This window comes from Scyliorhinus torazame, chromosome 19, assembly GCF_047496885.1.
Source record: "Scyliorhinus torazame isolate Kashiwa2021f chromosome 19, sScyTor2.1, whole genome shotgun sequence".
Taxonomy (NCBI): Eukaryota; Metazoa; Chordata; class Chondrichthyes; order Carcharhiniformes; family Scyliorhinidae; genus Scyliorhinus; species Scyliorhinus torazame.
This window is the reverse complement of record NC_092725.1, coordinates 136,730,733-136,756,630: the sequence shown is the minus strand read 5'-3', so window position 1 is coordinate 136,756,630 and position 25,898 is coordinate 136,730,733. Positions and strand designations below refer to the sequence as shown.

The window sequence follows — 25,898 nt, the reverse complement described above, 5'->3', positions numbered from 1 at the left end:
TCGACCTTGAGGGTCGCGAGGCCGCAGACAGTGAGGGGGGTATAGGGCCGCCGAATTTGAAAGTTAGACTTTGGTGATGACACTGGAAGTCTAAACCTAAGAGTCTAAACCACGCAGAGGTGGGGAAGGATGTAGAGTCGGTAATTTTTAAACTCCCTTCCTTGGACTGTGAGGTTCGCTACACAAAACCCCTTTATCTCAACTGAGTGGGAACCAGGGAGATTTTTTGATTAACGGGGTGGACGAGGAAAGAACAGCGCCTTATCATGCCGGGGTGTATGAAGCTCTCCGTGCTCCCAGAGTCGATTAGGCAGGACATCTCGTGCCCGTTGATAAATACAGTCGTTGTAGCAGTTGAGAGTGTTCGAGGCCGGGACTGGTCCAGAGTCACCGAGGCTACTCGCAGCAGTTGAGTGTTCTCTTCGAGCAGTGCGTGGTCAGCCGAGCTGGGGTCCTGGGGTCCATCCAAGATGGCGGCTCCCATTGGTCGCACATGGCTGAGGGTGCACAAAATGGCGACGCCCATCCATCTAATGTGGAGTCCGCGGGACAAGATGGCGGCGCCCGCTGGCCGCACGGGGACTGTGGAGAGGTTTGTGGTGGCGTTCCGCATTCGCCGCCGGAGACCGCGGCGACCGCACGGGCCTGGCATACCACCACGAAATGGGCCTTTTGACCGCATCCCTTGCAGGTGGATGTGCGGGCCGGGCTGCGCTGGCGGGGGTGCTTGGTCTGCCTGCAAAAGTAGCAGCGGGGCCCCCCCGGGGTTGCCAGGCCGCCTTGCAGCACAAGCCTGTGGGGGGATGGGGGGTCGTCTGCGGAGGCGTTCCACGCTGCCCAGGGGGCTGCCGCGCGGTCGGGAAGGTAAGCACGGGCGTTTCTGGAGGCCACATTCAGGGAGCCTGCAAGGGCCTGTGCATCCTTGAGACCTAGAGTGTAGTGTTCCAGCAATCGCTGGCGGATTTGGGAGGACAGCATACGTGCCACGAAAGCGTCCGGACCAAGAGTTCAGTGTGTTCGCTCGCCAAAACTTGCGGGCAGCTGCAGTTTCTCCCCAACACCAGGAGTGCACGGTAGAATTCTTCTAGCGATTCCCCAGGGATTTGTCGCCTCGTCGCCATCAGATGTCGGGCGTAGACCTGGCGAATATAATGTCCTTTTAGTAGCTCTAGAGCCGCATCAAAGTCTTCTGCTTGCTCGATGAGGGTGTAAGTCTCCGGGCTCACCCATGAGTGCAGGACTTGCATTTTCTGTTCTTCCATGGGTGTGTTTTCGGCCGTACCGAGATATCCTTTAAAACACGCCAGCCAGTGCTTGAAGATTGCCGCTGAGTTTGCCGCGTGGGGGCTGACTTGCAGACATCCAGCTTGATTCGGAGCTCCATCCTTTTAAATCTAGCTTATTAAATTGATGCACGATCAATGACCACTAAAGCGAGGTTGTAGTCCAACAGAAGGCTTTAATAAGCTAGATGTTTCCCCCAACAGCTCAGGTACAGAATGAAGGCTGCTGGGGCGGCACAGGCTCTTATACCCCGCCTAGCATACAGCTTGACCAATAGGAAGCATGCAATTTCTACCAATGGTGTTCTAGCATTACCAGATACCGTAATACCTTTACTACCACAGGTAGTTTAAATTTATATTTTAAAAAAGTGTTCACCACGGATCTCAAAGGAAGCTGGCCAAAGCGACCTGTGTGGGATAAAGTTCCCTGTTTCCAATTCCAGTTTCAATCTGATGTCAAGTCAAGGGAATCTTCAAGCATCAAGCATCATAAAACAGTGTAAGCAGCCAATCATATTGAAGTATTCTCAGGCAGCGCACCAGAAAGCAAAAACCAACGAATCCCTTCACTTTTTAGTTCAAATTTTTACAGATAGCAAAATTTTAAAATTGGAAAATACATATGGGATTACGATCCAAGATTATCTTTTTTAATGTGGATCTTTGCTTATAATGGAGAAATTTGAACTCCCACCAAATTTAGAACTATTTTTTCAGGGCCATTGAGGCTATTTATAAGTAAGCTCACAGTTAAAAATCCAGTTACACCTCAGGCAAGAGGGTGGGAGTTCGTCAAGGGCCTCGGAGAAGCAAGGAAGACAGGGAGAAGTAAAGAAAAAAAAAATCAAAGTTCCCAGAAGAGAAGAAGACAGGGGTAAGAAACAGGAACCAAGTTAAGAAAAGGAGAAACAGGCTCCAATATTATATTTGACATGGAAATTGTGATGAGGCTTTCACTGGAAACTTCTCAAACCAATGCAAATTGTCCTAAAAGGCTTTTTTGTGGAGGTTTTAGAGATAAAAGGCTTTTGCGAGAGGGTAGTTCAGTTGGAGAAAACAGGAGGTGTGCCTCAAAATGTTTTATAGCAGATAGGTGTGACATGGCTTAAATAAAAGTTGGGAACCACTGCCCTAAGGAGGGGGATTTCAACATCATACCTTGTGGAAAAAGCAGAGGATCACTGGTTTATAACTTCAGGATTTCGGTGTTTAACTGTCCATGTCTGGACAGAAGTCACTTGTCAGTTTCAGAGGAATAATGATGGCTGACTGTTTCGCCATCATTACCGCCGCAAAATCTAGGCCAACATGTTCCAATTCCTTTTGAATAATTTACTGGCTGGTCAGGTTTAAAACTACTGTGGTTTACATGAACGTCATTGACATTTTTTGATAAGGATTTTTGAGTCATATTATTTGTCCCAAAATGCATTAAGCGGAACCTGAGATACGCAGTCACTGCAAGTGTATTTTCTCTACCCAAGATAATGCCAAGTGCTAAATAATTGCTCAGCCTAGTAGGATTGCACTGTAAGCATATTTCATTCATTGCTATTCATCCAAAATATGAAGCACCAAAAGGTCTTTCTGATATTGAACAGCCCATCTGTGTTCAACAGCTTATAACAAACCTTTCTGATTACATGCCAAGTTGCATGCATACGTTTCTATGTAACATATGACTCATTTTCTCATACCCAGCCAATAACTTTGCTGGCAGAGTCACAGCAATATTTTTTGCAATACTCAAGTCCACTCGAGGGATAGTGATCAAAATCTCGCAGGTAAATAATTCATAACTTTACCAGCAAAAATAGCTTTACAGCTGCCATATCCTGCTCAGCATGGTGATACACAAGAGTCTTGAGCATTAGGATGCAGTATGCTGTTTAATTTATGATAACATGGCCAATTGTTAAATTTAATTTGCCAGGAATAATGGACGTAGGAAATTAATATCTTTCTTACAAACCTAGAAGCAGCTTGCTACTCCGTAGGCAACCTCTCACCGCTGACCGCAAACCACTTTCTCCTTGATGAATGTTCTTGTATCTCTCTTTATTAAATCAGTGTTCACACGGTCAGTGCTAGTCCAGATCATCTCTCTCTCTTCCTCTGCTGCAAACGGGGCATGACATAAGCCTTCCTTTTCTCCGTACCCTCAAAACTGTGAGACGACTTACTTTTATCATTCTGATGTTAAATCGACTCTTCACTTCACTCCCAAAACCGCTCCGCAATGCAGTCCTGTCAATTGCCCAAAGGCCAAGTTGATAAAAATAAAACACCTTTAAGGGAGGTGGTGGAGTAGTGGTATTGTCACTGGACTAGTAACCAATAGACCCAGGGTATTGCTCTGGGGTCCCAGGTTCAAATCCCGTCACTGCAGATGGTGAAATTTGAATTCAATAAAAATCTGGAATTGAAAGGCTAATGATGACCATGAAACCATCGCCCATCATCGTCAAAAAAAACCCATCTGATTCACTAATGTCCTTTCGGGAAGGAAATCTGCTGTCCGACCATGGTCTGGCCTATATGTGACTCCAGATCGACAGCAATGTGGTTGATTCTTAACTGCCCCCTCAAGGACAATTGGGAATGGGTAATAAATGCTGCACACGCCTGCGACGCTCACATCCCATGAACAAATTTTTAAAAAACATGCCAAACTACACAATGAACACTTTAACAGTATAACATTCTTTATTCTGCAAACGAACATAAACAAAAAAATGTTTTTTATTTTAATCCTTATTATTGTCCCAAGTGTGCTTACATTGACACCGCAATGAGGTTACTGTGAAAATCCCCCAGTCGCCACACTCCGGCGCCTGTTTGGGTACACAGATGGAGAATTCAGAATGTCCAATTCATCTAACCAGCCCATCTTTTGGGACTTGTGGGAGGGAACTGGAGCACCCGGAGGAAACCCAAGCAGACATGGGGAGAATATGCAGACTCCGCAGACAGTGACCCAAGCGGGAATCAAATCCAGGGCCCTGGCGCTGTGAAGCAACAGTGCTGGCTATTGTGCTACTGTGCCACCCTTCCAAGTATTGAACGTGTTCTACTAATTGCAAGTATTAATGACAATTTATATATTTTTCAAATTCAAATCTAATTACTGGCAACAGGAAAGGATTGGACCACTTAAGGAGAGTGGGGGAATCAATGTGTTGAGCCAGAGGAAATGGGTGAGGTACTTTGCATCAGTGTTCACTAAAGAAAGGGACTTTGTGGAAGTTGAATCTTGGGTAGGATGTGTTGACAATCTGGATCATGTTAACATCGAAAAGGAGGAGGCATCGGGTCTTTTAAAAGATATTAAAGTAGATAAGTCTCCTGGGCCAGATGGGATTTATCCCAGAATACTATGGGAAGCAAGGGAGGAAATTGCTATGGCCTTTTTAAAAAAAGTATGTTTTATTAAAGTTTTCAAACACAGTTTTTCCACCTTACAAATCAACAAAAAAGATAACACAATAACTAATAGATAACATTATTAAATAAAATAGTGAACTAACAAAGTAACAAAAAAATAGTACCCCCCCCCCCCCCCAACCAGAACAAACAGGTTGCCCAGGTTGCCCCCCCCCCCTCCCCTGCTGCTGCTGCCGATCTATTTTCCCTTAACGTTCCGCGAGATAGTCAAGGAACGGTTGCCACCGCCTGGAGAACCCCTGAACCGATCCTCTCAACGCAAACTTCATCCGTTCCAATTTTATGAACCCTGCCGTATCGTTTGTCTAGGCCTCCACCCCGGGGGGTTTCGCTTCCTTCCACATGAGTAAGATCCTTCGCCGGGCTACCAGGGACGCAAAGGCCAGAATATCGGCCTCTTTCGCCTCCTGCACTCCCGGCTCATCCGCTACCCCAAATATAGCTAACCCCCAACCTGGCTTGACCCGGACCTTCACCACCTTTGAAATCACTCTTGCCACTCCCCTCCAGTACTCATCCAGTGCCGGAGACGACCAAAACATAAGTGTGTGGTTCGCCGGGCCTCCCAAGCACCCCCCGCACCTGTCCTCCACCCCGAACAACCTGCTCAGCCTCGCTCCCGTCATGTGTGCTCTGTGTAGAACCTTGAATTGTATCAGGCTAAGCCTTCCTCCACTGTGCCTCTGCCTTCCCTGTGGTCAGCAGGTCAAACTCCGTCTGAAGTCTTCGCCTCTCCCTATATAGTCCTTCGTCCGGGGCCTCCGCATATCTTTTATCCACACTCCAAATCTCCCCCACTAATCTCTCCCTTTCTTTGCCCTCTTTTTTCTCCTTGTAAGCCCTAATGGAGATCAACTCTCCCCTAACCACCGCCTTCAGCGCTTCCCATACTACCCCCACCTGGACCTCACCATCATCATTGGCCTCTAGGTACCTTTCAATACATCCCCGCACCCTTCCACAGACTCCCTCATCCGCCAATAGTCCCACATCCAGTTGCCAGAGTGGGCGCTGTTCCCTCTCCTCTCCTAGTTCCAGATCCACCCAGTGCGGGGCATGATCTGAAACGGCTATGGCCGAGTACTCCGTTCCTTCCAGCCTCGAAATCAGTGCCCTGCTCAAAACAAAGAAATCTATCCGGGAGTAAACCTTAGGAACATGGGAGAAAAAGGAAAACTCTTTGGCCAACGGCCTAGCAAATTTCCACGGATCCACTCCCCCCATTTGCTCCATAAACCCCCTGAGCACCTTGGCCACTGACAGCCTTCTTCCGGTCCTGGATCTAGACCGATCTAACCCTGGATCCAGCACAGTGTTGAAATCCCCCCCCCCCCCCATTACCAGGCTTCCTACCTCCAGGTCCGGGATACGTCCCAGCATCCGCTTCATAAATCCCGCATCATCCCAGTTCGGGGCATATACATTTACCAGCACGACCTCCATTCCCTGCAATCTACCACTCACCATCACATATCTGCCACCGTTGTCCACTACTATATTCCTAGCCTCGAACGACACCCGTTTCCCCACCAATATAGCCACCCCTCTATTTTTCGCGTCCAACCCTGAGTGGAACACCGTCCCACCCATCCTTTCCTTAACCTAACCTGATGCGCCACCTTCAGATGCGTCTCCTGAAGCATGACCACGTCTGCCTTCAGTCCTTTTAAGTGCGCGAACACTCGGGCCCTCTTAATCGGCCCAGTTAGGCCTCTCACATTCCACGTGATCAGCCGGATTGGGGGGCTGCCCGCTCCCCCATCCCCCACCGACTAGCCATCACCTACTCTAGGCCAGTCCCACGTCCAGGTCCCGCGCATCCACCAGTCCCCCAGGCGGCGCACTCCCGTCCCGACCACCTCTTCCCTTGCCAGCTCCCTCTCGATCCCAGCAGCAGCAACCCAGTTATCCCCCCTCTCTTCCCCCGCCCCCCCCACCCCCGCTAGATCCCCATCTAGCATGGTTACTCCCTTCATAATGCTTCCGAAAGTCAGCTGACTCCAACTGACCCCGGCTCCCCCCCCCCCCCCCCGTGTGTGGAACTCTCATCTTCCTTGCACCTATCTTCCCGCCATCATCTCCCTAGCGCGAGAAAAAACCCGCGCTTTCCTAGATCATCCCCGCCCCCTATGCAGCAGCTCCCCCTACAGCCCCGTTCCCATTCCCCATCCCCCACATATGTCCCTTTTTTTCCCACCGGCGCCCACATTTCTCAGTGTCTTAACCCCCCCCCGTCAAAGAAAAAAGGGATTTTTCTCTTCCCTTTCCCCTCCCCATCTATCGTCCCGATACGGTGAACCTCCCATTCCCCAATTTACATTTCAGTACATCACCACAGTCATCTCCCCCACAGCATCAGTCCCTCAGTTCTGGTCCAATTTCTCTTCTTGGATGAAGGTCCATGCCTCTTCCGACGTTTCAAAATAGTAGTGTCTATCTTGGTGCGTGACCCACAATCGCACCGGCTGCAGCATCCCAAACTTTACTTTCTTCTTGTGAAGCGCCGCCTTGGCCCGATTAAAACTCGCTCTCCTTCTCGCCACCTCCGCGCTCCAGTCCTGATACACTCATATCACCGCATTCTCCCACCTGCTACTCCGCATCTTCTTGGCCCAGCTCAAAACGGCCTCTCTGTCGGTGAAGCGGTGAAATCTCACCACTATCGCCCTTGGTGGTTCTCCAGCCTTGGGTCTCCTCGCAAGGACCTGGTGAGCCCCTTCCACCTCCAGGGGGCCCGAGGGGGCCTCAGCTCCCATTAGCGAATGGAGCATCGTGCTCACATAAGCCCCAACGTCAGCTCCCTCCACTCCCTCGGGGAGACCCAGAATCCGGAGATTCTTTCTCCTCGACCTGTTCTCCAGGACTTCGAGTCTTTCGATACACCTCTTGTGTAGCGCCTCGTGCGTCTCCATTTTTACCGCTAGGCCCAGAATCTCATCCTCGTTCTCAGCTGCCTTCTCCTTCACCCCAGGGAGCTCTATCGCCTGGGCCTTTTGCGTTTCTTTTAGCCCTTCGATTGCCAACAACATCGGCGCCAGCACCTCCTTCTTTAATTCCTCCACACACCGTCTAAGGAATTCCTGCTGATCCAGTCCCCATGTCGTCTGGTCTCCATCCGTCGTCATCTTGCTTCTTCCTTCTCTTCTCTGCCGCTGCTCCAGAGGATCCTTCGCAATCTGGCCACTACCACCGATCTTTTCCATACACACTAGGGGTGACTCCTTACTTTGTCACCCCACACTGGGTTTGGTCCGGAAAAAATTTCCGTTGGGGCTGCCAAAAAGAGCCCAAAAGTCCGTTAGAGCAGGAGCTGCCGAAACGTGCGGCTTAGCAGTGCATCGCCGCAACCGGAAGTCGCTATGGCCTTAACTGACGTCTTTGTATCCTCATTGGCTACAGGTGAGATCCCAGAGGACTGGAGAATGACTGATGTGGTACCGCTGTTTAAGAAAGATAGCAGGGATAATCCTGGAAACTATAGGCCGGTGAGCCTCACGTCGGTAGTAGGTAAATTATTGGAGAGAATTCTCAGGGACAGGATTTATACCTGTTTGGAAACAAATGGACTCATAAGCGATAGACAGCATGGTTTTGTGAAGGGGAGGTCGTGCCTCACTAACTTGATCGAGTTTTTAGAGGAGGTGACAAAGATGATTGATGAGGGGAGGGCGGTGGATGTTGTTTACATGGACTTCAGTAAAGCCTTTGACAAGGTGCCTCATGGCAGACTGGTACAAAAGGTGAAGTCACACGGGATCAGAGGTGAGGTGGTTAGATGGATATAGAACTGGCTCGGTCACAGAAGGCAAAGGGTAGCAGTAGAAGGGTGTTTTTTTTGAATGGAAGGTTGTGACTAGTGGTGTTCCACAGGATTCGGTGCTTGGGCCTCTGTTGTTTGTGGGGTACATAAACGGTTTGGAGGAAAATGTAGTCGGTCTGGTTAGTAAGTTGGTGGAGTGGCAGATAGTGTTGAGATTGTCAGAAGATACTGCAGAACATAGATAGGTTGGAGATTTGGGTAGAGAAATAACAAATGGAGTTTAATCCGGACAAATGTAATGCATTTTGGTAGGTCTAACAGAGGGGACATATACCGTAAATGGTAAAACTCTTAAGACTATAGAAAGTTAAAGATGTGGGCGTGCAGGTCCACAGATCTTTGAAGGTCGCAACAAATGTGGACAACGTAGTCAAGAAAGCATATGGAATGCTTGCCTTCATTGGACGGGGCATAGAGTATAAAAACTGGCAAGACATGCTACAGTTGTATAGAACCTTGGTAAGGCCGCACTTGGAATACTGCGTACAATTCTGGTCAGCACACTACCAGAAGGATGTGAAGGCTTTGGAGAGGGTGAAGAGAAGGTTTACCAGAATGTTGCCTGGTTTGAGGGTGTTACCTATGTGGAGAGGCTAAATAGACTCAAACTGTTTTCATTAGCAAGATGGAGGTTGAGGGGGTGACCTGATAGAGGTTTACAAGATTATGAGGGGCATGGATAGAGTGGATGAGCAGGCACTGTTTCCCAGGGTGGAGAGGTAAGTCACCAGGGGGCACAAGTTTAAAGTCCATTGGGCAAAGTTTATAGGAGATGTGCGAGGCAGGTTTTTTTTTTTTTTTTTTTTTTATATACACAGAAGGTGGTGAGCGCCTGGAACGCTTTGCCAGGGGAGGTTGTGGAAGCAGATACATTAACGGCGTTCAAAAGGCATCTTGATAAACTTGGATAGGATGGGTATAGAGGGCTATGGCACAAGGAAGTGCTGAGGGTTTTGGCAAAGGTTGGTATCGTGACCGGTACAGGCTTGGAGGGCTGAAGGGCCTGTTCTTGTGCTGGATTGTTCTTTGTTCTATACTACTGAAAAATGCAAACATCCTTGTATTTGCTGTGACCAGCTCTTCAGGTCAAACTATAATCGTGACATATATGCAAATGACAAAGTGCACACAGTTTTCCCAGCAAAATGTTAGTCAGTCACACTGCTACAGTTAATCAGACGCCAGCTACAATGCATTTCTGTATTTCTACATCAACTAAAATGGCAGAACAATCAGCCGGCTTTCTGTATAAAACGAAAGGAGTCACACTTTTAGGTTTACATTTTCAAGTTTCAATGTTCTGTAAAGATGTATTAACTACAAGCAGAGAACAAATAGTGCTGAAAGTAATAGTGTATTGTCAGACACCAAATGTTTTCCCTAACCCCACCTGAAAAGCACCAAGGTATGACTCTTCCAATCAAAGATCATGGTAGGTCATTCAGGCAACCAATGCCAATGCTCGATCGTCAACAAACAAGAAGTGCACATGTTGGAGAAATCCATAGAACAGTACAGCGCAGTACAGGCCCTTCAGCTCACGATGTTGTGCCGACCATTTATCCTAATCTAAGTTCAACCGAAACTACAATCCCTCAATTGACTGCTGTCCCTGTGCCTGTCAAAGAATCGCTTAAATGTCCCTAATGACTCTTACTCCACCACCTCTGCTGGCAGTGCGTTCCACACACCCACCACTCTCTGTGCAAAGAACCTACCTCCGACATCTCCCCTATACCTTCCTCCAATCACCTTAAAATTATGTCCCCTCGTGACAGCCATTTCCACCCTGGGGAAAAGTCTCTGGCTATCCACTCCATCCATGCCTCTCATCACCTTGTACACCTCTATCAAGTCACCTCTCTGCCTTCTTCGCTCCAGTGAGAAAAGCCCGAGTTTCCTCAACCTTTCTTCATAAGACATGCCCTCCAGTCCAGGCAGCATCCTGGTAAATCTCCTCTGTACCCTCTCCAAAGCATCTACATCCTTCCTATAATGAGGTGACCAGAACTGGACACAATATTCCAAGTGCGGCACTTAAACTCAATCCCCCTGTTAATGAAAGCCAACACACTATTCGCCTTCTTAACAACCCTATCAACCTGGGTGGCAACTTTGAGGGATCTATGTAAGTGGACCCCAAGCTCCCTCTGTTCCTCCACACTTCCAAGAATCCTGCCTTTAACCCTGCATTCAGCATTTAAATTCGACCTTCCAAAATGAATCACTTCACATTTATCAAGGTTAAACTCCATCTGCCACTTCTCAGCCCAGCTCTGAATCCTGTCAATGTCCTGCTGTAACCTGCAACAACTCTCAACACTATCAACAACTACTCCCCCAACCTTCGTGTCATCGGCAAACTTACTAACCCACCCTTCCAGTTCCTCATCCAAGTCATTTATAAAAACCACAACGAGCAGAGGTCCCAGAACAGATCCTTGCGGGACACCACTGGTCACCGACCTCCAGGCGGAATACTTTCCATCCACGACCACTCGCCGATCTTTCGGCCAGCCAATTCTGTATCCAGAGAACCAAATTTCCCTGTATCCCATGCCCCCTAACTTTCTGAATTAACCTACCATGGGGAACCTTATCAAATGCCTTACTGAAATCCATATACACCACATCCACTGCCCGACCTTCAATGTGTCTCGTCACATCCTCAAAGAATTCAATGAGGCTTGTGAGACATGATCTGCCCTTCACAAAGCCATGCTGACTGACTATCTTTAATCAAACTATGTTTTTCTAACTAATCATAAATCCTATCTCTCAGAATCCTTTCCAATACTTGGCTCACCACAGACGTAAGACTGATGGGTCTGTAATTCCCAGGGATTTCCCTATTCCCTTTATTGAACAGGGGAACAACATTCGCCTCCCTCCAATCATCCGGTATTACTCCAGTGGAGAGTGAGGACGCAAAGATCATCGCCAACGGCGCAGCAATCTCCTCCCTTGCTTCCCGTAGTAACCTTGGGTATATCCCGTCAGGCCCAGGGGACTCATCTATCCTGATGCTTTTCAACATTTCCAGCACATCCACCTTCTTAATATCAACCTGCTCGAGTCTATTAACCTGGTTCACACTGTTCTCATGAGCAACAAGGTCCCTCTCTCTAGTGAATACTGAAGCAGAGTATTTATTTAGGGCCTCCCCCATCTCCTCAGACTCTAGGCACAGGTTTCCTCCACTATCCCTGATCGGCCCTACTCTTACTCTGATCATCCTCTTATTTCTCACATAAGTGTAGAACGCCTTGGGGTTTTCCCTAATCTTTCCCGCCAGGGCTTTTTCATGCCCCCTTCTAGTTCTCCTCAGTCCATTTTGAGTTCCTTCCTGGCTACCTTGTAACCCTCTAGAGTCGAGTCAGATCCTTACTTCCTCAACCTTACGTAAGCTTTCTTCTTCCTCTTGACTAGAAGCTCCACTTCTCGTCATCCAAGGCTCCTTCACCTTACCATTCCTTCCTTGTCTCAGTTGGACAAAACAATTCAGCACTCGCAGCAAGTGCTCCGTAAACAATCCCCACATTACTGTTGTGCATTTCCCCAAGAACAATTGTTCCCACGTTATGCTCCTCAGCTCCTGTCTAATAGCAGTATAATTTATCCTCCCCCCAATTAAATACCTTCCCATACTGTGTGTTCCTATCCCTCTCCATGACTATGGTAAAGGTCAAGGAGTTGTGGTCACCGTCACCGAAATGCTCTCCCACCGAGACATCTGACACCTGGCCTGGTTCGTTGCCGAGCACCAAGTCCAATATGGCCTCCCCTAGTTGGCCTATCGACATATTGAGTCAGGAATCCTTCCTGTACACACCTGACAAAATCTGCTCCATCCAAACCATTTGCCCTAAGGAGGTTCCAGTCAATATTAGGGCAGTTGAAGTCACCCATGACAACAACTCTGCTACTTCTGCACTTTTCCAAGATCTGCCTCCCAATCTGTTCCTCTATTTCTCTCCTGCTGCTATTGGGGGGTTGAAAGAAAACTCCCAATAAAGTGACTGCTCCTTTCTTGTTTCTGACTTCCACCCAAACTGACTCATTAGACAAACTCTCCGCAACTACCTCCTTTTCTACAGCTGTGGTGCACTTCCTAATTAACAGTGCCACTCCCCCTCCTCTTTTACCTCCCTCCCTATTCTTCTGAAAACATCTAAACCCCGGAACATCTAACAACCATTCCTGCCCCTGTGAAATCCATGTCTCCGTAATGGCCACAACATCGTAGTTCCAAGTACTGATCCATGCTCTAAGTTCATCTCCAGTACAGCTACAAAACTGGCATCTACCCGGCGGCAATGTGGAAAGTTGCCCAGGTGCAGAGAAAATTCAACCCGGCCCATTATCGCCTCATCAGTCTGCTCACGATCATCAGCAAAGTGATGGAAGGAGTGATCAACAGCTGCAATAACCTGCTCATTGACGTTCAGTTTGGGATCCGCCAGGGTCACTCAGCCCCTGACCCCATTACAGACTTGGTTCCGAAATGGACAAAAGAGGGGAGGTGAGAGTGACCGTCATTGACATTAAGGCAACTTTTGACTGAGTGCGCCATCAAGGAGCCTGCGCAACGCTGGAGTCAATGAGAGTCAGGGGGTAAACCATTCTCTGGTTGGTACTGAGGAAGATGGTTGTGGTGGTTGGAGTTCAGTCACCTTGGCTGATCACGGGCAGCACGGTGGCGCAGTGGTAGCACTGCTGCCTCACGGCACTGAGGTCCCAGGTTCGATCCCGGCTCTGGGTCACTGTCTGTGCGGAGTCTGCATGTTCTCCCAGTGTGTGCATGGGTTTCCCCCGGGTGCTCCGGTTTCCTCCCACAGTCCAAAGATGTGCAGTTAGGTGGCTTGGCTGTGCTAAATTGCCCTTAGTGTTGGGTGGGGTTACTGGGTTATGGGGATAGGGTGGAGGTCTGAGCTTGGGGAGGGTGCTGTTTCCAAGAGCCGGTGCAGACTCGATGGGCCGAATGGCCTCCTTCTGCACTGTAACTTCTATGATTCTATGATCTCCCTTATTCCTGACACTCCTTGCATTGAAACAGACACACTTTAACCCTTTCCACGGAGTGCAACTTTGCCCCATCAACTACCTATCCTTCCTGACAGACTTGCTGCATACTATTTCTGCCTGTTCAACAGCTACCCTATTCTCTGATCCATAGCTCTGGTTCTCATCCCCTGCCAAACTAGTTTAAACCCTCCCAAAGAGCTGTAGGAAACCTCCCACCCAGGATATTGGTGCCCCTCCAGTTTAGGAGCAATCTGTCCTTCATGTACAGGTTCCACCTTCCCCAGAAGATATCCCAATGACCCACAAATCTGGTCTTCCCTCCTGCACCAGCCCTGTATTCATGTGTTCAGCTGTACTCGCTCTCTGTTCCTTGCCTCACTTACACGTGGCACCGGTAGCATCCCGAGATCACTAATTTGCTTGTCCTGCTCTTTAGCTTCCAACCTAACTCCCTAAAATCACTGTTTAGATCCTCAACCCTTTTCTTAGCTATGTCGTTGGTGCCTATGTGCACCACGACTTCTGGTTGCTCACCCGCCCCCATATGACTCTTGTAGACTCGATCCGAGACATCCCTGGCCCTGGCACCCAGGGGGCAACATACCTTCCGGGAGTCTCGCTCGTGACCACAGAATCTCCTATCCACTCCCCTACCATTGAATCTCCTATCACTATTGCTTTTCTATTCGCCCTCCTTCCCTTCTGAGCCACAGAGCCAGACTCAGTGTCAGAGACCTGGCTGCTAGGGCCTTCCCCCGGTAGGTCATCCCCCACCCCCCCCAACAGCATCCAAAGCGGTATACTTGTTTTGAAGGGGAACGGCCACGAGGGATCCCTGCACTGTCTGCCCATTCATTTTCCTTCCCCTGAATGTAACCATTCTTGTCCTGTACCTTGGGTGTGGCTACCTCCTTGTAACTCTGCTCTATCACCCTCTCTGCCTCCCGGATGATCCAAAGTTCACCCAGCTCCAGTTCTCGGAGGAGCTGGGGTTGGGTGCACTTCCCGCAGGTATAGTCAGCGGGGACACCGGTGGTATCCCTCACCACCCACATCCTACACGAGGAGCATGCAACTGCCCTAGCCTCCATCTCCTCTGATCTGAATTCATAAAGGGATTTAAAGGGGGAAAAAAAAGGAATACAGATGATCCATTCTTCCCATCTCTCTTTTTCCTTAAAATGGACTATTCCAGTTACATAGACATTTTAGCCAGCACTGTAGCAGACCACTGACAACATTCATTACAATCTCGGACAGCTTTAAGATTCTAAGTCACAACAATCTATTCATGAAGCTATCCCTCTTTAAGGCAAGGCTACTGGGCAAGTACTGCATCATAATTCTGAATGGCAACAAGTGCTGAATACTTTTCAAGTGTCTAACCAAGGACACAGGGAAACCAAATGAGTCATTCAGGATAGAAATATTCACTTAATTAATCGGCTTGAAACCTGTCCATCGTAAATTATATGCATCTATATATTAGATATATGGCACGGTAGCACAGTGGCGAGCACTGTTGCTTCACAGCAGCAGGGTCCCAGGTTCGATGCCTGGCTTGGGTTACTGTCTGAGCGGAGTCTGCACGTTCTCCCTGTGCCTGAGTGGGTTTCCTCCCACAAGTGCCAAAAGACACGCGGTTAGGTAATTTGGACATTCTGAATTCTCCCTCAAGTGTACTCGAACAGGCGCTGGAATGTGACGACTTCATTGCAGTGTTAATGTAAGCCTACTTGCGATAACAAAGATTATTATTACCGTTACATTTCAACTAAACTGACCAAAGTTTTGCATCAATGTGATTATTCGCACAGGATATTTACGCAAATGATTATCTTCAGTCTAGTTATTTTGGTTTTAAGTCACTTTACTTCTTTCGAACAGTATACTGTTCCAAAGTACATACATTATTGCACATTGGGAAACAATCAATGACTTTAAACCTTTCAATATCATAGCCCAAACTCATCACATACCAACAACTTACATTTCTGTGGCTCATCTCACTTGCAGGAAGATGCAGAGAAAATGGAACTGGGCTCAGAGACAAAGGTATTATGTATTCAAGTAATTCATCCCTGTTGGGGAAACATCACATGATCTGTCGTGACGTCAGCAGAGCATTTGCGCAGACTTTAGTTCTCCATCTTCGTTTTGTATGCGCGACATCTCGAATAAACATTGAATTGTGTTTGGAAGAAACCCAAGTGTGCGGCACCGCTACCTTTTCTTTTTGTGGCACATTGAGAATACACCATGGGCGAAGGGTTTGGAAAAGGAGGGAACTTGGCAAAGGACACCATGGGGCAAGAAACTACTGGATGAAAGCGAAGCTGCCAAGAAGATGTATGCAAGATGCACAGCAGGTGGAGAGCACCGAGACAAGCGTTTGAGGCCATGGCGGAATTTAAAAGCGAATGTGCCTGACGACTCTTGATCGGGGCACAAGAAGCCAGTGGAGTTGGAGAGGAGAGAATTGATCTGGGTGTAATCATACTTTGTATGCCAGTGGTGCAATTTTAATGAGTTGAAGATTGAGGCAGGGAGGCTAGCTGTGAGAACATTTGAGAAGTTGAGCCTCAAAATACTAAACCACCAAAATATTTCCAGTATTTCAATAGTCACTTCTTTTCAAGACAGACTTGATTATATTTGCCAAATACAATTTGCCATTAAAACGTCTCTGCACATTATCATTGAACATTCGACACAATGCCAAATTGTTTTAAGGCTGGTTTGTTATCACCATCACACCTGATATTACATAGGGCAGTGGTAGAAAAGGAGACAAAATTGAATTGTATGGGCATTCACAACCTCCTCTTGACTCTGAACAGTAGGCTTAGTCCCAAGCATTTTCCAATATTGGTCATTAAACTAACTGGTCCATAGTTTACAAATTGATTCCTTTCTGCCTTCTTGGACAGAGCTTTACACAGTTGCAATCCATCTTCAAGCACAGTTTGTATTTGAAAGGGGCCTAAAATTCTCTATTAGCCTCTCTTTGAATTACTCCAAAATCCTCGAGTTCATCTAAGCAGGGCCCAGTGACGTAACCACCTTGAATTCTGCTCACATTTTCATAACCAATTTCTTCTCTTTTGTTATGCTGTCCAAGAAAGCAAAAAAGAATAAACGGGTAAATTATAGACCAGTTAGCTTAATGCGGGACCATGCAAGGAAAATTACCTATCTTTATCCATTTTCCCATTCCCTTCTGTTTTTCATTGACATTTTCACTTCCCCATTCTTTGTAACAATTAACAGATAATATTTAATTAACATCTCCATCCTCCACAATTAAGTTTTCCACAAATTTGAATGTATGTATAAAAACCCTCAGTACGTCCCTCCATATTATTTGTTTGTTGGCTTTTTCCATATTTCTTCTGGTCCTTCTAAACTCTGGTTTCAACACACCTTCTATACTCCTCACAATTTTGTTTCACAGTGTCGGTCCTAGTTGTACAAGTAACCTCTCTTTCAAGCTTCAGTTTACATGTAATCTATTTTCCTCGGAAACTTTAACTAAATTTGTTAGTGCATTCTATCTAATGTTTGAGGATTTGGCACTGTTGATCCATCTTTCCTTCTCACTACGTTTTCTGCCCAGTTAATTTGAGTCGATCTCTTCTTTCTTACTGAACAGTCTTTTCCACTCCAGTTGTATCTTAATTATCCACATCTATTTCCAGACCTTGTCTATGTTATAGTCACTTTTTCCAGTTTATTTCTTCCACGGTGTTTCTCAGAACCAAATCAAACAATCTTCCTCTTAGACATGAACTTAATTTATTTTAAAAAAAATCTTTTTATCCAATTAAATTGGATGCAGCTAACAAAACTATTTTCTGAAGGCAGAAACAATACTCTTCAGTAAATGACACAAGATGGTTCCACAAAGCTATCACTTTTACGCTGCCCAATAAAAGGCAAATAGCTAGCTCTCAAATGCAGATAACAGCAGTGTTCATAGAACGTTACAGCCCAGAGGGTGGCTGTTGAGCCCACACGCCCCTCTTTGGTGGGGCCATCCAATCACAGAATTTACAGTGCAGAAGGAGGTCATTCAACCCATAGGGTCTGCACCGGCCCTTGAAAAGAGCACCCTACTTAAGTCCCATGCCTCCACCATCCCCTTTATCACCGTAACCCATTAACCCCACCTAACCTTTTTGGCCACTAAGGGCAATTTAGAATGGCCAAACCACCTAACCTGCACATCTTTGGACTGTGGGAGGAAGCAGAAGCACCCGGAGGAAACCCACGCACACACGAAGAGAACGTGCAGACTCCGCACAGACAGTGACCCAAGCCGGGAATTGAACCTGGGACCCTGGAGCTGTGAAGCAACTGTGCTAACCACTGTGCTATCGTGCTGCCCATTCCCTAGCTCTTTGCACATAGCTCTGAATCCCATTCCCTAGCTCTTTCAACATAGTTCTGTACGTCTTCCTTCAAGTATTTATCCAGTTCCCTTTTGAAAGGTACTTTTGAATTTTCTTCCATTGCCCTTTCATGCAGTGCATTCTAAATCATCGTAACATGCTGCGCAAAAGAAAATCCTCATGCTGTCTCCAGTTCTTTGCGAATCATATCTGTTTTCAGCTGAAAAAGAGTGCAGAATTAAATAGTGGAATTTTTCTTTGTGGCTCAGCATGTGATTAGAATCTCTTTTCTTTTATTCGTTTCTGGGACGTGGACATTGCCGGCTGTGCCAACATTTATTGCCCATCCCTAATTGCCCTTGAGGAGGCAAATAAGAGTCAACCACATTGCTGTGGGTCTGGAGTCACATGTAGGCCAGACAAGGTAAGGATGACAGATTTCCTTCCCGAAAGGACATTCGTGAACCAGATGGTTTTTTACAACAATCGCTTCATGGTCATCATTAATTAGACCTTTTTTTAAATTCCAAATTTTTATTGAATTCCAATTTCACCATCTGCAGTGGTGGGATTTGAACCTGGACCCCCAGAGCATTACTCTGGGACTCTGGTTTACTAGTCCAGCGACAATACCACGACGCCACCGCCTCCTCTGCCTGAAACTTAATTATGACTACGTTTGCAAGTTATATCATTTTGAATAAGGCCAACTTTTGGATTTTGGATTCGTCACAGAATCCTGCTTTGCAACAACAGACAATATTATATTCCTCCTGAACAAAATTAACAGTAGAAATGTGACACACCATCATATTTGTTAAATCATTGGATGCCTTGATAAATAGTATTCATATACTGGCTGCTCTGTTCAGTGTAGAGTATGCCTCATTAAAATGTCAGCTCTTTGCCTGTCAAGTTGAATCACTACTAAAGATTATGCATGGCAATGTTTAAGTGTCAACACAGTAAGCGGCATTGTAGTGAAGACTTGTTTCTGTTAGACCACATACTGTATAGTGCGGAAATATGGCACATAGTCAAAACAGCAGTGCTTGGACTTTCAATGCAAGCTGTGTACAGTAGCTGGCCATTTAGTTAGCTGTGTTCCAATTATTACTGCTTTGCTATTTTTAAAAATCTGCTTTGATTTTTCACAAAAGTAAAAGGCAAAGCTATTTTCCTCAGATTGATGGCAAATCTGTAGGCATGGGGGAACCATGCGTTCAGAGATGATTCCTAAGAAAATACTGCAAGTATAAAACAGATACTACAATATTAATTTTGTTCAGTAGAACATTTAATGGTCCAACGCCTGCTCCAGCCAATTATAATTGTTGACCTTAAATTTCAGTAAAATTAGCCGTTTGCTAGCTCGCAACAATTTTGGGTCAAGGCCACCAAAACCTCAGCTGCTTAGTTAATTATACTGGCAGTGCAAAGTCAAGAAAAAAAGTGCTTATTTTTCCATACATTTCTCTCTCTGCTTCACTTTCACTCCTTATTCTTTTCCATTTTTCATGCCCTTTTCATTTTTGTTTACCTCTTCTGTACTTCGTTTTACTTCTCCACTTTTGATTCTCTAACTCTGTCCTTCACTTCCATTTCTTGCTGTCTCCTCCATTCTCATGCCTCTGTTCCACTCTTCATTTTTACCCCACTGTTTTTCTGATTTTTGTCTCTTCAGTGGTTTTCCTTTCCTACATGGGGCAGCACTGAAGCTGCTGCACGGGAGCAGCATGAAGCAGACGAAGATGTGGGTCGTCAAAAAAAACAAACACATTAGAGCTGGAAATTGATTAAATGCAAAGGGGGTGAAAGGTAATACCACTGAATTCATTTAGCACAAAGTTCATCATAATGGGGTTACAGATGTGATCTTGTATATTGATATGAAATAAAATAAAATTACGACAATGACTACAAGTGTTGAAGATGGTTCCAGTTAGACTAAGTATATTTGGATATATTTTGTGTGCATTATGTATCAACCTGTGGCAGTAATTCTTTTCTTGTTATTTCTTCCAAAATCTCTCTCGTTAAAATCAGCTCTCTGGAAACGGATAATATTAAATGTTTAGCCCGCATTTGTGATACTATATGGATTAGCTAGCTGCAAAAATACAATCATGATAAGGGGCCATCTCAGGACTTACAATGTAAGAAAATGATAGAATGTTAGATCAGCTAAAACGCTGACGTATGACCTGCTTCCTTTTGAAAATTTACCAATAGTTGCTACATTGTCCACTCAATGAGACATAAGTTTGAAGCATTTATAACACTGGGACTAAACAAATTGTGAGCGGCACAATTAGCATGGAGATTAAATAAATCCATTAACTGATAAATAGGAGACTGAATAAATACAAGAATATTGGCTTGATCCCTTTAGTTTTCAGTCTTCCTCACAAACATAATTCAAACTCAATATACAAAGCTGCTTACCTACATACTCCTTTATTTTTTAAGATTGGTACTGTTTTTGTGAACTCAATTCAAAAATAAGACTGACCACACTGATGGTCAGCTGTTTAATACAAACCGACACAATTTCAGGGCTGAAAATTACAACTATTCCATGAAATGCCCAACCCAAACACATTTGATGCACCGCACGTATGACCTGGGGATTTTTTTTGTTTAAATAGCTTGGAATTATCGGTAATTCAAATTTATAAATGTTTAGTATTATGATACAAGTGTTTGCTATGAATTGGTTTAAACTGAAAGAAGTGCACTGGGCAGCATGATAGCAGTGGGTAGCGGTTGCTGCACAGCTCCAGGGTCCCAGGTTCGATTCCTGCCTTGGGTCACTGTCTGTGCGGAGTCTGCACGTTCTCCCAGTGTCTGCGTGGGTTTCCTCCGCGTGCTGCTTCTGTTTCCTCCCACAAATCCCGAAAGACGTGCCGTTAGGTAATTTTGGACATTCAGAATTCTCTTCGGTGTACCCGAACAGGCGCCAGAATGTGGCGACGAGGGGATTTTCACAGTAACCTCACTGCAGTGTTAATGCAAGCCTACTTATGACAATAGAAGATTACTGATGAAAGCCGCAAGATAGCATTACATTGTTGTTGTTATTATTATTATAATGCATTTATTAGTGAGAACAATTCAGTGTTTGGTATTTTGGTCATTTCTGTAACTTGCATCACTGCACCAGTCAGTGAACGACCTTAGATCCTATTATACAAATGAGTAACATTCTCTCATTTTTCTTTTTGGAACAGATAGAGATTGTAAGCAATTTGCTTTCAATCAACCATAACGCTTGATTTACAATATCTGCTTGCGTATGAATATTTTATCTGATTATGTAGATTTCTTTTTAAATATAATGGAGCCAAGGTTCCCAACTAGGAGGTCCTATTTCACATAATTTTACTTCATTTGTTAACCTTAGCAAAAATGTAGACGAATAGAATGCAAGGAACACTTCTTGGTTTTCAGTTCTACGTTGCCAGAATTAAAGGAGGAAAATGCCCACCTAATTATCACACTGTCCAAAATCAATGATTATTCTCACATTCTTCAACTACATTGTGTAGCAATTTTTAAATTTATTTTAACAAACCTCAAGTGTGAGATTACATAATTCTGACCCCCATCTGTTTCGCACCATCTTTAACACAGATTACGTGAGTGAAGGCAGTTCCAAGAGATGTTTAATACATTTTATTTCAGCAAATGACCAGAACCTTAGCAGAATACCATTGCATTTTGAATAAATGAAGTCTGCTGATGTCACCTACTTTGTAATGGAAGCATCCAAACTCATTAATATACCATTCGAGGCAGAATGATCATCGTTCTTTTCAGATGTTTGCACATTGAAGGTTGGAGTAGCCATGGCAATAGCAAGCCTGGCCCTTTTCTCATCTTTTTCAAGTACTCTCTTCATTCCACCATTCAGTAAATATTCTTGACAAACGCTATAAAAGGAAGAACAACTGGTCAGCCTCATGAAACAATATATACATGTTTATCCACAAAGCTATTTGCTTTGCATCTGCAAAAACAATTGTAATGCATGTTAGGAACTTTTACTGAGGCTTTTAACACTCCTCCATTTGCCAGTTGTCAAATAGCCGCCAGACAAATTGTAACCTCATGCCTATTTTGACTGCTGTTAATTCCAGGTAACACTATTCATTTCCTTCACTGAAGGGTGAGGGGAAAAAAACAAGAGAATGTCACCCTGGAATCCATAGTGGCAGTGAACATTCCCTATTATTCGCTGCTTATAGTATATCACTGTTATTTGATTTCTATTACCATTAGTGAGAGAAAACAAGCATATAGATATGATACTGTGAAAATTGAGAAAGAAGAGGACAAAGAGAGACAGATAAACAGAGAGAAAGAGAGAGAGATGGACAAATAGAGGCCAAAGCATTTATTTCTGTCACTCCCTGTCCCTCTCCCTGTTTTTTCAGATTTACAGACTAATTTCCAATTTGTTCCGATGTTCCAAATTTGGAACAGCTCCAAATTTTAAAATATCACCTCTTTAAAGAAGCAAAGTTGTATTCCCCCAGACACCAACTCGATTTTGTCAGTTCTCAGCATGTTTTCTGTGCCTATGCATGGTCTGTGGTCGCTCCATAACTGTCAGTGAGCTCACAAATGTTAGAACAAGAGAGGGGCATGTGCTGAACAATGCCGAACAAGAGGCAAATCTTAAAATTATAGTTAAGTGATTTAGGAGTGAAATCAGGAAGCACCCCCCCTCCCCAACCACACACCCACCCACACACACCAGGGGTAATGGAAATCTGTAACTCTTTTCCCCCCAAAGTCTGAGTGCTGCATCAAAACTCAAGCTCTCTTGTTTGAGAGTATCCTAAACATGGGCATTCAGATAATTGCAATTGTTCACAAACTATTCGGGTCAATCGGAAGGCTCCCAGCCTTGGCTTTCTTAATCTCCTTTTTAAATATGACAGAATTACATGTGAAGTGTGACAGTTAAACAGAAGACTTAAAATGCTCACGGTATGTCATGAATATGGTGATTGTACAACAATTGAGTGATATACACTGTAATGAACAACGATTAGAGCTCATAGATGTATTTCAGTACTCCGGTTGTAGTCACTCAATAACTAACAAAGAACTGATTGATTAGAATATTCACATTCTAATAACTCAGACGATATAATTGGTTTCTCAAACATGAAGCTTTTAAATACAGGTGATGTCATTAGTCAACGCTACTTACAAGTTTTCAAAATGTAATTTGTCTGCTCACTATCTCAGAAGTGAGCTTAGGAAAATTAACAGAGAAACATGTCACAATTATAATGATTTATATTTTGCTACCAGCAATGGTGCTTGCTGTTCATTATACTTACAGCTGCTCACAGACTTTTAATGGGCATGGCATCTGATGGAAATTAGAATGGCATTTCACTGAGGCATCTAAAGAATCTGGGTCTGTAGGAACAGATCAGGCAAGAGCGCAATGCGTCTCTTCAACTAGAGTGAAGAATCCTAACGGAGACATGGTATGTCGGGCCTTCCTTGGAATTCAGGATCCAACAGATGGAAATCCCACCTGTCTCCCCATTGTAGCCAGTGCCATATCAGGAGCATTGACAGTTGCTGGCAATGCACACCCCACAGGCCCCAATATTTGTCCAGGCCAAAGATAAGTGAGGGCAGCAGCGGGTTTGCAGGGTGGGGTTTGTGGCGTGGAAAGGTTGGAGGCAAGGGCGGGGGCCGGGCTTTCAACATGACCACCCCCATCCCCTTCCGAATCCGGATCCACCAATCAGGCACAGAGTAGCTGATAATCAGAAGGCGTAGGAAAGACATGTGGCCCCCCAATTAATCCCAGTGCCAAATTTGGGGCATTGGAACAAATTGGAAATTATTCTGTACTTTTGAAAAAACACGGGAGAAGTTTGGAGTGGCATAAATTAATACTTTGGCCTCTCTTTATTTGCACATCTTTTCCCAAAGGGAAGAGATAAAAAAGGGTCCAGAGGGGCAATTATTTCACACAGAGGGTGGTGAGTGTCTGGAACAAGCTGCCAGAGGCAGTAGTAGAGGCAGGTACAATTTTGTCTTTTAAAAAGCATTTAGACAGTTATATGGGAAAGCTGGGTATGGAGGGATATGAGCCAAATGCGGGCAATTGGGACTAACCTAGAGGTAAAAACTGGGCAGCTTGGAAAAGTTGGGCCGAAGGCCTGTTTTCATGCTGCAAACCTCAATGACTCTATCTCTCTCTTGAGGTGAACTGAGGGATTAGTGTCAAGTGGCTCATTAATGAATCCAATTAACATCCTGCTGTCGGCAGCGAAGAATCCAGCATCATCTCCTTGTCCTCCAACTTAATCGAGAGTTTTTGCCACTGCTGGGAGACATTGAGCTTCTCCGTACTACCCGCTGCAAGAGACTGGATTGAATTCTACCCTTCAAAGTCATAACCAGGACATTGCACACAATTAAAACTTCACTTTCACTTGATTGGATTAGCATTAACTTTTCTGGCATGTTTATTAGGTAGCACAGTGGTTAGCATTGTTGCTTCCCAGCGCCAGGGTCCCAGGTTCGATTCCCGGCTTGGGTCACTGCCTGTGCGGAGTCTGCACGTTCTCCCCGTGTCTGCGGGGGTTTCCTCCGGGTGCTCCGGTTTCCTCCCACTAGTCCTGAACGACATGCTTGTTAGGTGAATTGGACATTCTGAATTCTCCTTTTGAAACCGAACAGGCGCTGGAGTGTGGCGACTAGGGGATTTTCTCAGTAACTTAATTGCAGTGTTAATGTGAGCCTACTTGTGACAATAAAGAATATTAAAAAGATTGTTATAACAGGACTAGCCGATTGCATCATTTTGACTGTTTTTTAAAGTTGTGCAGGGTTGGAGGATTGGGAGAAATTAACACACAAGTGCAGGGGGTGCGGGAAGAGGAAGTTAACAGATGTGAGAGGTAGGGAACTGGGGGTGGTGATGGGGCCAGTACTGAAGAGGAAAGGGAAGGGGAAAGGAGAAGAGGTGATGCAGAGAGTGTATTACCACTGTAATACTGCTGTCTAGATTACCACCCCTCCTCGAGAGGGAAACTGCAGCCAGTGGGAGGGCAAGGAGCATGTTGGTCGACAACACATTAGTTGCAACGGAAAATTCAGCTAGCAAAGGGAAGGATGACAGAATTGACAATGGGCACGCAACTAATGGTGAATAAGTGTGAATTCAAGCCCGCCCGGGGGGGGGGGCACAATACCTGCTCAGCCAGTGGAAGGAGGGTCTCCATTAGGAGGGGTGTATAGATATTATGTGGGATGGTTTCTTTGTTTGTCAATTCATGGGTGTCATTTGTTGTTTTACAGCCACTTGTTCAGTGATGGAGTTGGGTTAGGGAATGGGCAGGCTTAATGAAATTATGCCCAGAGGTGGTACACAATAGGAGCATCTGTCTTTCCAAGTTACATGGTAAAGCACAGCGTACACAAGATACTTAAAATATATTCCATTGATTACTTAGCATTTTAGTAGACCTGAGCATACACAACATAACCAAAAATAAGTAATACATTTCTATCACAGGATCTTAAAACTGAATTATTCACGCAAGCCAGCCTCCCATCCATTGACTATCTATAATTCGCACTGCTTCAGTAAGGCAACCAACATAATTAAGGACCCCACGCACCTCGGACTTACTCTCTTCCACCTTCTTCCGTCAGGAAAAAGATACCAAAGTTTGAGGTCACGTACCAACCGACTCAAGAACAACTTTGAATGAACCTACCTCGTATTAAGTTGATCTTTTCTCTACACCTTACTATAACTGTAACATTATATTCTGCAGTCTCTCCTTCCTTCCCAATGTACAGTATGCATTGTTTGTACAAGAAACAATACTTTTCACTGTATACTGATACATGTGACAATAATAAATCAACTCAAATCACAACAGAACA

General features: G+C 45.3%; 1 protein-coding gene across 2 annotated transcripts in view; it reads right to left on the bottom strand.

Moving 5' to 3' along the window:
- The window catches only part of samtor (S-adenosylmethionine sensor upstream of mTORC1), a 154,630-nt gene that overhangs the window by 63,065 nt on the left and 65,667 nt on the right, over window positions 1-25,898 (bottom strand). For both annotated transcript variants that reach the window (XM_072485287.1, XM_072485288.1), the window contains exon 3: window positions 21,719-21,898. In XM_072485287.1, the coding sequence (XP_072341388.1) occupies window positions 21,719-21,898 (180 nt within the window). The remainder of the gene's footprint in view (window positions 1-21,718; window positions 21,899-25,898) is intronic.